The following is a 14,681-nucleotide window of genomic DNA, read 5'->3' as shown; positions in this document are numbered from 1 at the left end:
TAATATCAGAAATAAAAAAAAATACTTTTTAAAGAGGGAAAATGTGAATTTTTAGATTTTAAAAAATTCTATTATTAAAACCCATTTCTTACTTTATTTTGTTAGACCTGCTCAGCGAATAAACAACAGCAATTGTAGCTGTTATAAGTAGGTTCCAGTTATGTAATATAGCCAGCATATACCAAGCATGGAGAGAGCTCAGAACCTGACACTCTACATTTTTGGACCCTAGTGCTGACATACGCGCTAAGAGTGTTTTTTGTTTCTTAAATGCGTGTATTTTAGATAAACAACATTTTGCAATTGGGCTACATAAAAACTAAGAATCCACCACTGAGCACCTCTCAGCAGGTTTATGACCACATTAAAGTTAAGGTGAACTTTGTGGTCATAAACCAGCAAATAGGAACTCTGAAGAACAAAGTTAAAAATCAAAATCGATCAGAATGAGTTACACGATACTGAGTTAACTCATTCTTCAGTCATCAATTGGCTACAAGAAAGCAAAGCTATTCTACCTTCCAAAAAATGTTTGCCAGTGACAACATAAGTAGGTCAAATGGAATATACATACAAGGAGGTGGGGGAGCCGAAGATGTGGTTTATCAATGGTTTATGGCACTAGCAACCAAATGAAGCCATCTGCTGACTGAACTGAGAGGGTGGAACTAGAAGATGGAGGAAGAATTTCTAGAGGAATGAACTTGAAGGGGAACACTGGGTCAGGAGGTAAATGTGGCACAGTTATCAAATATAAAAGGTCAGAGTGAAAAGGCTGGAGTTTAGTTGGTGCCAACAAGTAAACCAGGAAGGACATGTGAGCGGTGGAACGCAGAGGCAAAGAGACCAAACAGTGGCTGGAGACAGACAATCAGGACGTCAAGGGACAAACATCGAAGCCCAGACTATGCTGGTAAAGACCAAAGGCCCAGGCGATGCTGGTCAAGACCTGAAAGCCAGTCTTCACCAGCCAAGACCTGAGACCTGACATCCGGACGCTGAAGGTCAAAAACCGAAGGTTGCACACTTGTTCTTATATGGGACTGGATGTCTGTAGTAGTGACCAGGGTGGTTGCTTCCAGTGTGGACATACAGTACAGGGTGCAGAAGGGATCGGGGATGGCCAGTGCGAGGAACACATAGGCTACTAAGTGACTCATTACTAAGGAGTTGCAGCCTAGTGAGTAAAGGTACCGTCACACTAAAGGCCCCGTCTCACTAAGCGATTTACCAACGATCACGACCAGCGATACGACCTGGCCGTGATCGTTGGTAAGTCGCTGTGTGGTCGCTGGGGAGCTGTCACACAGACAGCTCTCCCCAGCGACCAACGATCAGGGGAACGACTTCGGCATCGTTGAAACTGTCATCAACGATGCCGAAGTCCCCCTGCAGCACCCGGTAACCAGGGTAAACATCGGGTTACTAAGCGCAGGGCCGCGCTTAGTAACCTGATGTTTACCCTGGTTACCAAAAAAAACAAACACTACATACTCGCCTTTCGGTGTCCAGGTCCCTTGCCGTCTGCTTCCTGCTCTGACTGAGCCGCCGTACAGTGAGAGCAGAGCGCAGCGGTGACGTCACTGCTGTGCTCTCACTTCTCACTGTACGGCCGGCAGTCAGTGAGAGCAGGAAGCAGACGGCAAGGGACCTGACGGACATCAGAAGGCGAGTATGTACTGTTTGTTTTTTTTTACATTTACGCTGGTAACCAGGGTAAACATCGGGTTACTAAGCGCGGCCCTGCGCTTAGTAACCCGATGTTTACCCTGGTTACCAGTGAAGACATCGCTGGATCGGTGTCACACACACCGATTCAGCAATGTCAGCGGGGCCTCAACGACCAAAAAAAGGTCCAGGCCATTCCGACACGACCAGCGATCTCGCAGCAGGGGCCTGATCGCTGGTACGTGTCACACATAGCGAGATCGCTATGGAGGTCGCTGTTGCGTCACAAAACTTGTGACTCAGCAGCGATCTCGCTAGCGATCTCGCTATGTGAGACGGGGCCTTAAGCGACGCTGCAGCGATAGCGACAGCAATGCCGATCGCTGCAGCGTCGCTGTGTGGTCGCTGGAGAGCTGTCACACAGACCGCTCTCCAGCGACCAGCGATGCCGAGGTCCCCGGGTAACCAGGGTAAACATCGGGTTGCTAAGCGCAGGGCCGCGCTTAGTAACCCGATGTTTACCCTGGTTACCAGCGTAAAAGTTAAAAAAACAAACAGTACATGCTCACCTGCGCGTCCCCCAGCCTCTGCATCCTGACGCTGACTGAGCTCCGGCCCTAACAGCACAGCGGTGACGTCACCGCTGTTGCTTTCACTTTCAGTTTAGGGCCGGCGCTTCAGTGTCAGGAAGCAGAGGCTGGGGGACGCGCAGGTGAGCATGTACTGTTTGTTTTTTTAACTTTTACGCTGGTAACCAGGGTAAACATCGGGTTACTAAGCGCGGCCCTGCGCTTAGTAACCCGATGTTTACCCTGGTTACCAGTGTAAAATATCGCTGGTATCGTCGCTTTTGCTGTCAAACACGGCGATACACGGCGACCTAGCGACCAAATAATGTGCAGACCTTCTAGCAGCGACCAGCAATTTCACAGCGGGATCCAGATCGCTGCTGCGTGTCAAATACAGCGATATCGCCATCCAGGTCGCTGCAACGTCACGGATTGCTGGCGATATCGCCTAGTGTGACGGTACCTTAATACAGGTGACCCCAGCTAGTACCAGTATAATAATCAGAAGCGCCTGAAGGTCACATTGCAGGGACAGGCCTGACGTTGCAAGTGACACCTGTGGAGCTAAAGCAGAACATAAAATGTAATTTACACAGAGATACAGTTGTGTAAAAAAGTGTTTCTTCCTAATTTCCCATTCTTTTGCATGTGAAATCTCATAGACTTTGCTGGTACTGTAAAACACAGCTGAAAATTTGCATAAAAAACGCTGCAAAAACTCCTACTGTGAACTTAGTCTTAATATTTTAGATCACCATGCAAATTTAAATATTAGACAAAGATAACACAAGTAAACAAAATGCAGTTTTTAAACAAAGGTCTTTATTGAAGGGAAAAAGAAATCCAAACAACAGGGCCCTGTTTGAAAAAAAAAGTGATTGCCCACCCATTAAAGCATAAATTAATTGTGGTTTATCACATCTTTGGGAAGCGAAGTTCAAATTTACTAGCCACACCAAGGTCACATTATAGTCACACCTGTTCTCAACAAAGAAATAACTTAAATAGGACCTGCCTGGCAAAGTGAAATAGACCAAAAGCTCATCAAAAATTAGACATCATGCCGCAATCCAAAGAAATTCTGGAACAAATAAGAAACAAAAGTAACTGAAATCTATCAGTCTGAAAAATATTATAAACCCATTTCTAAAGCTTTGGGATACCAGGGAACCACAGTGAGAGCCATTATCCACAAAAGGTCAAAACACAAAACAGTGATGAACCATCCCAGGAGTGACCAGTCAAAATTACCCCTAGAGCGCAGTAGCGGCTCATCCAAGAGATCACAAAAGACCCCACAACAACATGCAAAGAACTGCACTCCTCAATTACCTCAGTTAAGGTCAGTGCTCATGACTCCACCATAAAAAAAAGAGACTGGGTAAAAAATGACCTGAATGGCAAAGTTTCAAGACGAAAATCACTGCTGAGCAATAAGAATATATAGGCTTGCCTCAGTTTTGCCAGAAACATCTAAAAAATTTTTGGGAGAATACTCTGTAGAGTGAAGAGACAAAAGTTAAACTTTTTTGAAGGTGTATGTCCCATTACATCTGGCATAGAAGTAATAGCATTTCAGAAAAGGATCACCATACCAATAGTAAAACATGGTGGTGGTAGCGTGATGGTCTGGGGGTGTTTTGCTGCTGTAAATGAAATAATGAATTCTGCTGTCTGCCAAAAAGTCCTGAAGGAGGATGGCCATCTGTTGGTGACCTCAAGCTGAAGCACACTTGGGTTATGCAGCAGGATAATGATCCAAAACACACCAGAAAGTCCACCTCTGAATGGCTTAAGAAAAACAAAACTAAGACTTTGGAGTGGCCTAGTCAAAGTGCTGACCTTAATCCTATTGAGATGCTGTGGCATGACATTAAAAAGGCGGTTCATGCTTGGAAGCCCTCCAATGTGGCTGAATTACAACAATACTGCTAAGATAAGTGGCCAAAATTCCTCCAGGGCATTGTAAAAGACTCATTGCCAGTTATTGCAAACGCTTGATTGCAGTTGTTGCTGCTAAGGGAGGCCCAACTAGTTACTAGGTTTAGGGGCAATCACTTTCACACAGGACCCTGTAGGTTTGGATTTCTTGTTCCATTAATAATAAAGGCCTTAATTGAAAAACTGTATTTTGTGTTTACTTGTGTTATCTTTGTCTAATATTTAAATTTGTGTGGTGATCTGAAACATTTACGTGGACAAACATGCATAAGAATAGGAAATCAGGAAGGGACAACACTTCACACAACTGTAGCTAGATAGAACATAGTATAAGATACTTAAATTGTTGCACTGTTATTCCTACTATTGTGTGATTTGTTGTCCTGTACCAAAACGGTTTCCAGAATTAAAACTTTAATTTCTGTGAAAGGAAAATAAATCGCTTTAGTTGGTTACTTCCACCTCATCCTTATCTGCGTGTTGCATCCCAGTAGCCAGTTCACACATACACACCTTATTTTGAGATTTCGTGTATACTCTCATTAACTTGATGGAACTTTGATTTGGAACTACACTGGGGAATGGATTGATGACTGAAAAGATTCTTTGTAAGGTTGTGCAGAATTGGCTGCCACAAATAATAGAACTCCTTTACGAGATAATATCAGTCTAGCCATTACTTAATCCAATGGAAAACTAGAAGAAAGGAGGCATATGCACAGGAAAAAAAACATTTATGATAATATGAATAAAAAAGGCAAATGTATTATTAAGCTATATTCCGAAAGCTGTACATGTTCGAGCATTATACTGTGACTTTCTTACAAAAACATCCCCGTTCACTTGTCTAACATAGGAGAAGAATTCAGAAGCTCCCTTGACACATTTTAACCTCCTAGATTTCTATGCATTATTTACACCCAATCTCTGTTCTCCATCAAACTGATTTCTTTCTAGAGTTGGTAGAAAATGCAGATGGGAAAACAGGTTTCCTGTGCACAAAAATGTCATTTCTATAACGACATCTCCAATACCAGCAGGCACATTGTGCAGATTCCCTATGGTATTGCAGAATTAATTACTATAAAATTGACTAAATCGCGTCAGCACACTCAAAGGCTATCCGTACATATGGGCTAAAGGGGTTTTCCAGACAACATTTTCTGCAGTTCCTTTATGGAACTGCAGAATCCTGGCAGTGTGCAGTATGCTCACTGTCAGAATCCCCACACATTTTCCAGCTTGAGTGGGCAGTCACATAATCGCATGTATAGATTGCATACTTGGGGTAATGCATCAATTAGCAATTTTTCCTGCTCCTCTCCATGTTCACAACTATGCAAATCGCATATGTAGTTACGAGATTGCCAGCTGAAGCCAGAAATTAAGGAGAATCCTGACAGTGTGCACGTCGCACTGTCAGGATTTGGCAAAATATATGTTGAGCCAAGCAAACCCTTTTAGACAACTGAATAGTGACATTTCCAAACTTTGCCGCAGGGCCATAAAGTGGGATTATAAAGAAGGCACCATAAAGATATTATCCATGGATCCCACCTAAATAGTTATTTATTGCATGATCGTATTATTATTTCCTATATACTTTGTATAACTGTATTCTTTTTCCAACATTTCATGCAGGTAATGTTAGGTGGCTTTAATAAAATAATTAGAAATACATTTCCTATTGAAGTGCTGATAAGAGTTATCTGAACAACTCAAACACAAATTATGAGAGAAAAAGCTTTACCAAGACAAATGCTCTCACTGAACGATTTTGTCCTCCATGGGTTTGATGTGAATAGCTAACAAAGAGAAAATTAATGAGGGTGAGATGAGATATTTTAACCTCAGCCTGACATTTTGCATTTGTATTTTTTTTTTTTCCAAACGGGCATATAACTTAAGAAAAGGAAACAGACATAACCTTAGTAAGTGTTAGAAATGTTCTAACTGTACAATATTGCTTCTTATTACTTTTTCTTTCCCACAAGAAAGTTATCTGAAGAGATCACGATGAGGAGCCAAACAATCAGTATATGTACTGAAAACTACCTTAATCAACAAGCAATACCATACTTTCTGGAAAGAAATGTCTTTACATATTCCAGAAATATCAAGAAGCAAATATTCCTCATATCCTGAAAGCCAAACTAATTAGGGAGAAATTGATTAATGGCTTTGTGATACTTTTCTAGTGTTAAATAAAAAACAAAACACAGATTTCTATTTTTTGTACACGTACAAACTCTTTCTTAATCCAATGCAAATTAGTGTAAAACAGATGTAAGAAAATCTTCCTCGTAGTGTAAAGGCTGAACAAAAGAGTACACATAAGTGGTCTCAAATTTAGGGATCATTTAACCTAGTGCATAAAACATAAGGGGCTCAAGCAAAGGTTGTTCTTTGAAAAAAAAAAAAAAAATCGGATTGGCAAAGGTTAAGTGGAAGCAGTAAAAAAATATATATTGCTATATTACAATTCGAGTAGAGACGCAATACAGTCATGGTAGAGGTATACAAGCCTGCAAGCTCATATTTTACTTGCCACCCCTCTCACATTACACGTTTGACCTTCTGCCAATGCTGCGATGATCACAGTACTGTATTTTGTAACATGTTCCCTGTTCAAGTCAGTTAGGAAAATCTATGTTCCTCTTCGTAGGAAGCAAATATCTTAAATCTACTTCGACCCTGCCTCACACTGCAGTGTAAGGAATGTTCAGCCTGGAAATTAAACAAGGTAATAAGTAGCATATCCAGGGACTCTTGAGCAGACTACTGAGCGTACACTTTAAAGACTGGAATTAGAAAACGGCAGGCTTCAATTCATCAAGACCGGCATTTCTCTCACCGGTCCTGAAGAGGCGTGGTGAACTCAGGCGTTTCTGATTCATACAGAGGGAGGAGAATCTGACGAGTGGCATGCCCCTCCGTGCGCTACCCCAGAAATATTACTCCAGTCCCAAGAGTGGAGTAGGGGTATGTTTCCACGGACAGAAAACGCTGCGGATTGGAGGCTGCGTACAGCTGCAGCATCCAATCCGCAGAGGCCAGATGTTACAGTGGAGGGGATTTTATTAAATATGCATGATCTTACTTTTCCCCACTCCCATTGATATCTGTTGCAGAAGAGTCAGAAGTTGTGAGAAAAAAAAAAGTGTATGGTCTGCTAAAAAGTGTACGCCAACTACAAGAGGAGTAATAGACTGTTATAGCACTTCACATTTTCCCTCATCACTTTATGTCGGTAAAGTCTTCGCCTTACAAGCCACAAACATTTGTTTTTACGCAAAATGTATTGAATGCAATGTTAAAGTCATGACAAAGTAAACTGCTTTTTTTCCCACATCCTCTGGCCGTATTAATACCCAGATCAATATTACACAGTAGCAACATCCAAGGGTGAAATTCTCATTTGTTCCGAACAGCAAGAGAAAAAAAGCCCTCGGCATGCCCTGTCACATTGGCTTTAGAAGGAAATGCACTAATAAACTCTTGCCCCTGGGTCATCGTTGACAACGGGCAATACGCTGCCAACTCACATTAAAGGGAATTCATATCAGTGGCCCCAAACTTTCCCTTAAGATTACCATCTTTTATCCAGACATAGCAGGATGTCAGATTTAACGTGCCACTGAGATACAAGAGTCGTCACCATAGTTAATCTTTAGTATAGGTTTAACACCACAGACCCCAAACTCCTCCTGGGCTTTTTTTGTGAACTGCAGTTAACATGACTTATCAAATAAACCAGAATCCAACAGGCTTGTACAGAGCTTCCTCATCTGCCCAAAAGACATAATGCAATGAGTAGGATTATCAAAATAGGATCGCTTCATAACTGGGGTAATTTAAAGTCTCACTTGAATAGGAGATAAATGAGGTTTTTGGAACAACCCCTTCATTTACAGCCTTACATTAAAGGGGGACTCCGGGAGATAAAAAATGTTTGCACTGACCTTGCCCTCAAACTAAAAAGATGAGATGCCCAGTGGACTTTTATTATCTTTAGACCACTTGTTATTCTGTGTTACAGGAGCTGCTCCTCAGTGCTCCCCACCTCATGTCTGGGACAACACGTTACACAGCAACTTGCAGCTCCCCGCTGTGAGTAACAGCCAGTCTGAGGATAGGGAGCATGGCCACAGCATCTGTTCTATGCAGAGAAACAGACCGGAGACTGGCTGATAACAGCATGGAGATGCACACTGATGCAATGTCCAGGACCGAGGGGGGACAATGAGGAGCAGCCGCTGTCACACAGAATTACAAGTGTTATAAACACAATTAAAATGCACTGGACATCTCATCTTTATAGTTTATGAAAGCAAGAACAGGACTTTTTTTTTTTTTTTTTTTTTTTTATCTACCCGGAGAACTCCTTTAAGAGGAACTATCATCAGGTTTAAAGTGTCCAGATTTTGCTCATATTTTACTCCCACCGCTCCCCTGAATTTTGTGTTTTTTTAGGATGGGGGCGGTGTATTTTTATTTTTTTTTAAATCCACCATACAATTCCAGTGATATGTGCCTTTCATTTAGTAAACATTTTTATGGTCTCTACAAACCGGGTTCTTCAGGAGAGATAAATGCACAGTATGGTCATAGCTAAAGATCTTCTTCCCAGTATCCTGGTGGTTGATCTGGTTTAGTGATGAGTGAGTATACTCATTACTCAGGTTTTCCCGAGCACGCTTGGGTGGTCTCAGAGTATTTGTGAGTGCTTGGAGATTTAGTTTTTGTTGCCACAGCTGCATGATTTGCAGCTGCTAGACAGCTTGAATGCATGTGGGGATTCCCTAGCAACCAGGCAACCCCCACATGTATTCAGGCTGGCTAGCAGCTGTAAAGCATGCAGCTGCGTCAACAAAAACTAAATCTCCGAGCACTAACATACACTTGGAGACCACCCGAGCGTGATCGGGAAAACCCGAGCACTGATTATACTCGTTCATCACTAATATGGTTAAGTACCAGGACCAGAACAAGATCTTTACCTATGACGATACTGTGCATTTATCTCCTCTGAAAAACCTGGTATGGAGAAACAGGACAGGAGGCAAACAGTATTATCTAAGGGATATTCACTTGTCAGGGCAGGAGCTATGGGGAATTGGGGCAAGAATAGCATGCTCAGGGTTTACTAGGGCCTCCTGCTAGCTCCGCCTGACTGAAGAAACTGGTATTCATAAGATGGCCATTTGTGATGATAGTCTTTGTCTTTCCTTGGAAACTGGCATCTGGGTGAGTTCAATCCAAATTATTTTTTTATTACATACCTCTATGTTATTATATATTAGAGTGTGTGTATATGTGACCACTGTCACGGTATATAGGACATCAACATCAGAACAATAATGTATGTGAACTGAGCCAGTGTCAGTTTCACTAGTTTTTATCCATTTGTTAACCAATACTTAGGTTGTCTGTCTATTGGTGATGTTTTTACTACATATCTTTTCTTTTCAATAGTCTTTTTATTACGTTTAAACACATAACAGTCAAACAAACACAATGGCTCAGAGACATATAGAGTAGATCTCAAACAAATAGTTGGGAGAAATCAAGTAATACTTACGTATTGCTATCCGTTACATTAGTAGTGATGGTTATAACTTTAGCCATTGGTATTGAGAGCTAATAATCTTAACTATGTAGCAGGGCACATATTGTGACCTGTCAGCTACATATTAACATCAGAGAAATGAACAACAATTAAAGAAATGGAAAAAGATAGTGAAAATATAGCGAGAAAGGATAGAGAAAATAAGGAGAGAGGGGGAGTGGGGTGTCATCATAATGTAGCACTGTGTAATGTTTAAAATTATCCAACATTGACCAAATGACAACTAGATCTGAATTGAGTCCAGGGGCGCCAGATCTCCTTGAAGGTTGTTTGCGAATGATTTACTAAGGCCACTAATTCGGCCGTTCGGTATAGTTGATCTATTTTCTGCAGTAGTTGAAGGCATGTGGGTATATTAGTTGCCTTCCAGTATGTAGGAACTAAAAGTTTGGCAGCAGCAAACATATTGTGGGCAAGAGTGGAGGCACAAAGTGGCTAGGCCACATGGGAAAATTTAGCAGCGCTATCTCTGGTGTCAGTTTCACTTTTTTTCCGGTAATGTCCTGAATAACTGACTCGGTTAAAGACCAAAAGCGTCTCAGAATCGGGCATGACTACCACAAGTGTATATAAGCCCCATCTTCAACTTGATTTTACTACATATCTATTAAAAGTAATCTTAACTATTCCCACTAAAGTGCTAGGTTGGTATAGATTTGTGAAAGGATATATATACAGCACACTTGTGCTTGGTGTGGATAGTGCACAAGTAGGGGGTATCCAGCCCACATCTATTTATATAATTGCCTTGTAATGTTTTCATTTCCTGTTCTGTCCAGAAGTCACCGTATCCCAGAATTCCAAGTGGAGGAAGTTCACCGACAGCCATATTGGGACACCCAAGTGATGGGTGTCTCAATATGGAAACTGCTGCTGGTACCAACCTATTGCTCGGTACCACCAGCGGAACACCGTTGCACCACACACACACACAAACTATACGCACCTCACACTCACACACAGCCTCTTGTGCGGTACCACCAGCGGAACACCGTCGCGAACACTCCGCCGCCGGGATCAGCCGAATGATTCACTGACTGCCGCCATCTTTGTACAGGAGGAGCACATGCACAGTTTAAATGTGACCGCTGCTATCTGTCTGCACAAAGATGGCGGTGGTCTAATTTACTGCGACTGCGCGAATTAAGCGCAGGTACAGTGAATCATTCGGCCGATCCCGATCTACAGGCAGAGGAAGCTGGTCACATTAAAGGGGTTTTCCCACGAACTAAAGTTCTTTTTAAAAATTGACTGTCTGACCATGTATGGAGCATACCACATCTCCTTGGACAGGGGAGGAAGCAAAAGATAATACTGACGTTACAGCAGGGGATCACAGTGGATTCATTTTGTGAGGTAAATTATTTCACTGACTTTTTAAAAAATATTTTACCTCACGAAATGTATCCTCTGCGATATCCTGCTGTAATGTCAGTATTGTCTTTGAGGGGAGAACACAGCACAGGGAGGAGAGAGACGGGGGGGTTAGCACATTTGGTACATAGGTCAAAGAAGAGAGCACAGACGGGAGAAGTCAGCACATGGGGAATGAGTGGATAGGTGGGTGAGCACATGGGGGGAGAGATTCTCAACGCTGCAAAGCCTGCCCTAATCGCGACATTACCGCCCTCCCGATGCAATAGCATCAAGCCTCCATCTAGTGTACTGATAAATGAAGAACTTGGCACTCAGAGATGTGATGAAATACAGTTCCTTTTCTTATTGCATTCAAGGTTGTGTTAAACATTTTTGGTCTTACATCAGACCTTCATCAGAACTGAATGCCTGGAAGAAGGAACCCCGGGTCGCTTGTGAATACATTTGCAAGCCACTGTAGCTCGTACATTGGGCAACAAGTTGAGCCAAATCAACATATTTTAGGTAAAATAAAACAGAACTGTACCAAAAAAGTGAAGTTAATGTGAAAACCAGACCTCTTATTTTTAATTTATGAGAGGCATAGCTTGGAGAAACAGCAACATTCCCCAATGTATTAAATGGCATACAGCAGTGGGCATAATAGGAATATCTAAAGTAGGCCAGCCATAATCAAAGAATCTATTTCAAGAATTTTTTTTTGCCTTAACATGTACATGTAGTGTCGTGTGAATGTATTAATATACTAACCTACCGCCGCCATCTCCAGTGTCCAACGCCATTACGCCATTCTTCTCTGCTCCTCTTCTCCGTGATATCACCGCTCTGCAGACTGTCCGGGTCATGCTGTGCTCTGCGTGACCTGGAAGTGACTTTTACAATGTAAGTGTATGGAGCGTCAGAACAAGGCACCATGGGCTTATATTGTAAGAGAGACTTTTGGCTCACGCATAGAGTATAGCGGTACCCGGAAAGTCTGAAGAATGATGCTGTCACTTAGAGGATAAAAAACCCAATATTTATTAGAATTATATATAAAATGCCACCAACCTGTGGCTACACCAAAGAAAAACCCACACACACAGTGAAAAAACTAATGTTGAAGGCCAGTATATGTCCCTATAAAGATGTCTATGCTGGTAGCTACCTAGCTGTGGGGGTTGGCGCCTTAGGGGATGCGTACTGGCGCCCCCACTCCTCGTCGTCTATCCCTATGATCCTATGAGGCCCTGCCGGTGGCTCCGGGTATCCCCTACCCACACAATTAATCTATTGGTGCCCCTAGAGACTAGACAGAGATCGACCTACAAATAGGGAGTACTAGGCCCCAACATTGTGAATTAAAACAATGACAATACATATGGTGGACTTATGATGGCACATAAATAAAATTGATTAGCCACAGCGGGCCGATGGTCGCCCACACTGCTGTTACCAGCACCTGACGAAGGAACTTGTTGGGTCCGAAACACGTGTCGGGGAGCACATTATCAAACTCTGTGGCGGTTCTGGAGATAATTTCCCTAGCTTTATAAGTAAGTAGTATTGGATCATATGCACAGTTAGCACTTTTTCTTGTGAACTTTTGCCTTTGCACATTGTATTTGCACAAGTTGGCACTATTTGCACCTTTTCTCTTTACATGCCATATGCGCATGGTTGCATATATATTATTAACTTTTTATATATTTCCACTTTTTTATATATTTCCACTTTTTATTCAATTTTCTCAACTTTGTATGTTGCATGTGATCCCTACTTTATCTATTTATATTCATGATAGGGATATCCAGTATATATATATATATATATATATATATATATATATATATATATATATATATATATATATATATATATATATATATATATATATATATATATATATATATACAAACCAGCCCTATGCAATGATATATCGTATTATACACAAAATATGTATATATAAAACTACATTTTTTTGATATGTGCCCGAGAAAATATATATATATAAAAGAAGTATACATATATATATATATATATATATATATATATATATATATATACATAAGATTTCAATTTTTTAATACTGTTTTTATATTGTACTTCTACTCTTACCATTAAATAAAATATATATATATCAAAAATAGTTCTCTGCTATTCTTTCCACTGGCTGGGTCCATACTTGGTGCATGTTATTCTCTATATCGTTAGTGGGTTCACTATATTTTTCTACACAGGTGGTGACCAGTCTTTATTTAATTTATTTATTATTATTATTTCTATTTTTATATTCGATGAGATATCAGGTTATACATTAGTTCATTATATAGACTGTTTTTTCCTCTCCTGTGTTGATTCTGTTCATTGTGTTGGCTGGTACATTAAATGAAGCAGAACAGACCCAAAGAATTAATCTGAGTTTTAGATTTTTATGTTATTTACCTCGGACGATGAGCTGAGCAAAGTTTGAGACTCCTGACCCTCGATCTGATTGCGTTACACATCTGTAGAGATCTTCATCTGCTTTCGCCACTTCCCTCAACTTGAAAGAGGCAGCAAACCTTCTATGATTGATGTTTTTCGTTTGCGCCACAGGGATGTCTTCACCATTCCTTTTCTGAAAACAGAAAAAAAAGCTACATCACAATATGAAGATGACCAGCAATTTAACCCCGTAATTACAGAGAATTTTGACTTTAATGACAAAGCTCAATTTTTCTAAATCCGACGCATAACTTTATGCAGTAATAACTCTGAAATGCATCAACAATGATTGAGATAATTTTTTCATGACATATTGCACTTTGTTAGTGACAAACACTGGTCGATATTTTCATAAAAAATGCAAGACATTTGAATTTTTTTGTTTTTAAATTTGTTTATTAACAAAAACTATGCTACATACACATTTGTAGCCATCATTATATCATTAATATGTAGTACATATAATTTATGCATTGTTAAACATAACAATAAAATGCATATTTTATTTATAACAAGTGTTATCTTGTAACTATAATGTGTGTACGTTAGGTCATCTGCACCATATGTGTTATGTAAATAGAAACATAAAATCATAAATCTTGAATTATAACTAACTGCTCCAACTACTAATTCGCCGCATTAAAAAAAAAAAAAAAATGGAAAGGAAATAAAACAAAAAAACCCTACCTCGTATCTGTCCCCCCATGTGATGTCCCCAACCAGCACCAAAGCCAACCATGACATATCTATAGAGTAAGATGGGAAGAATTCCATCTACCCCAGATTTTTTTCAAATTTTGCCGGACACCCTCTGTTCTGATACAGCGTACGTTCATATGGAATAATCGAATTTACCAGGTCAATCCAAGTTCTCAGAGATGGATATGAGCTCCCCATCCACCACAGTGCCAATACCTTCAGTGCCATAAAGAGCGTCTCTCGTAAGAAAATATCAATGTAATGATCCCAAGTCTCCTCCTCCCATACTCCAAATATACAAATTAATGAATCAAGGGGAACAAAGACATCTG

General features: G+C 40.7%; 1 protein-coding gene across 19 annotated transcripts in view; it reads right to left on the bottom strand.

The window, feature by feature from the left end:
- The window catches only part of PTPRK (protein tyrosine phosphatase receptor type K), a 402,371-nt gene that overhangs the window by 205,618 nt on the left and 182,072 nt on the right, over positions 1–14,681 (bottom strand). For all 19 annotated transcript variants that reach the window (XM_077289403.1, XM_077289389.1, XM_077289390.1 and 16 more), the window contains exon 6: positions 13,609–13,783. In XM_077289403.1, the coding sequence (XP_077145518.1) occupies positions 13,609–13,783 (175 nt within the window). The remainder of the gene's footprint in view (positions 1–13,608; positions 13,784–14,681) is intronic.

Source organism: Ranitomeya variabilis, chromosome 2 (assembly GCF_051348905.1).
Source record: "Ranitomeya variabilis isolate aRanVar5 chromosome 2, aRanVar5.hap1, whole genome shotgun sequence".
In the NCBI taxonomy this organism is placed as follows: Eukaryota; Metazoa; Chordata; class Amphibia; order Anura; family Dendrobatidae; genus Ranitomeya; species Ranitomeya variabilis.
The sequence above is the reverse complement of the archived record's forward strand: the minus strand, read 5'-3'. Positions and strand labels throughout refer to the sequence as shown.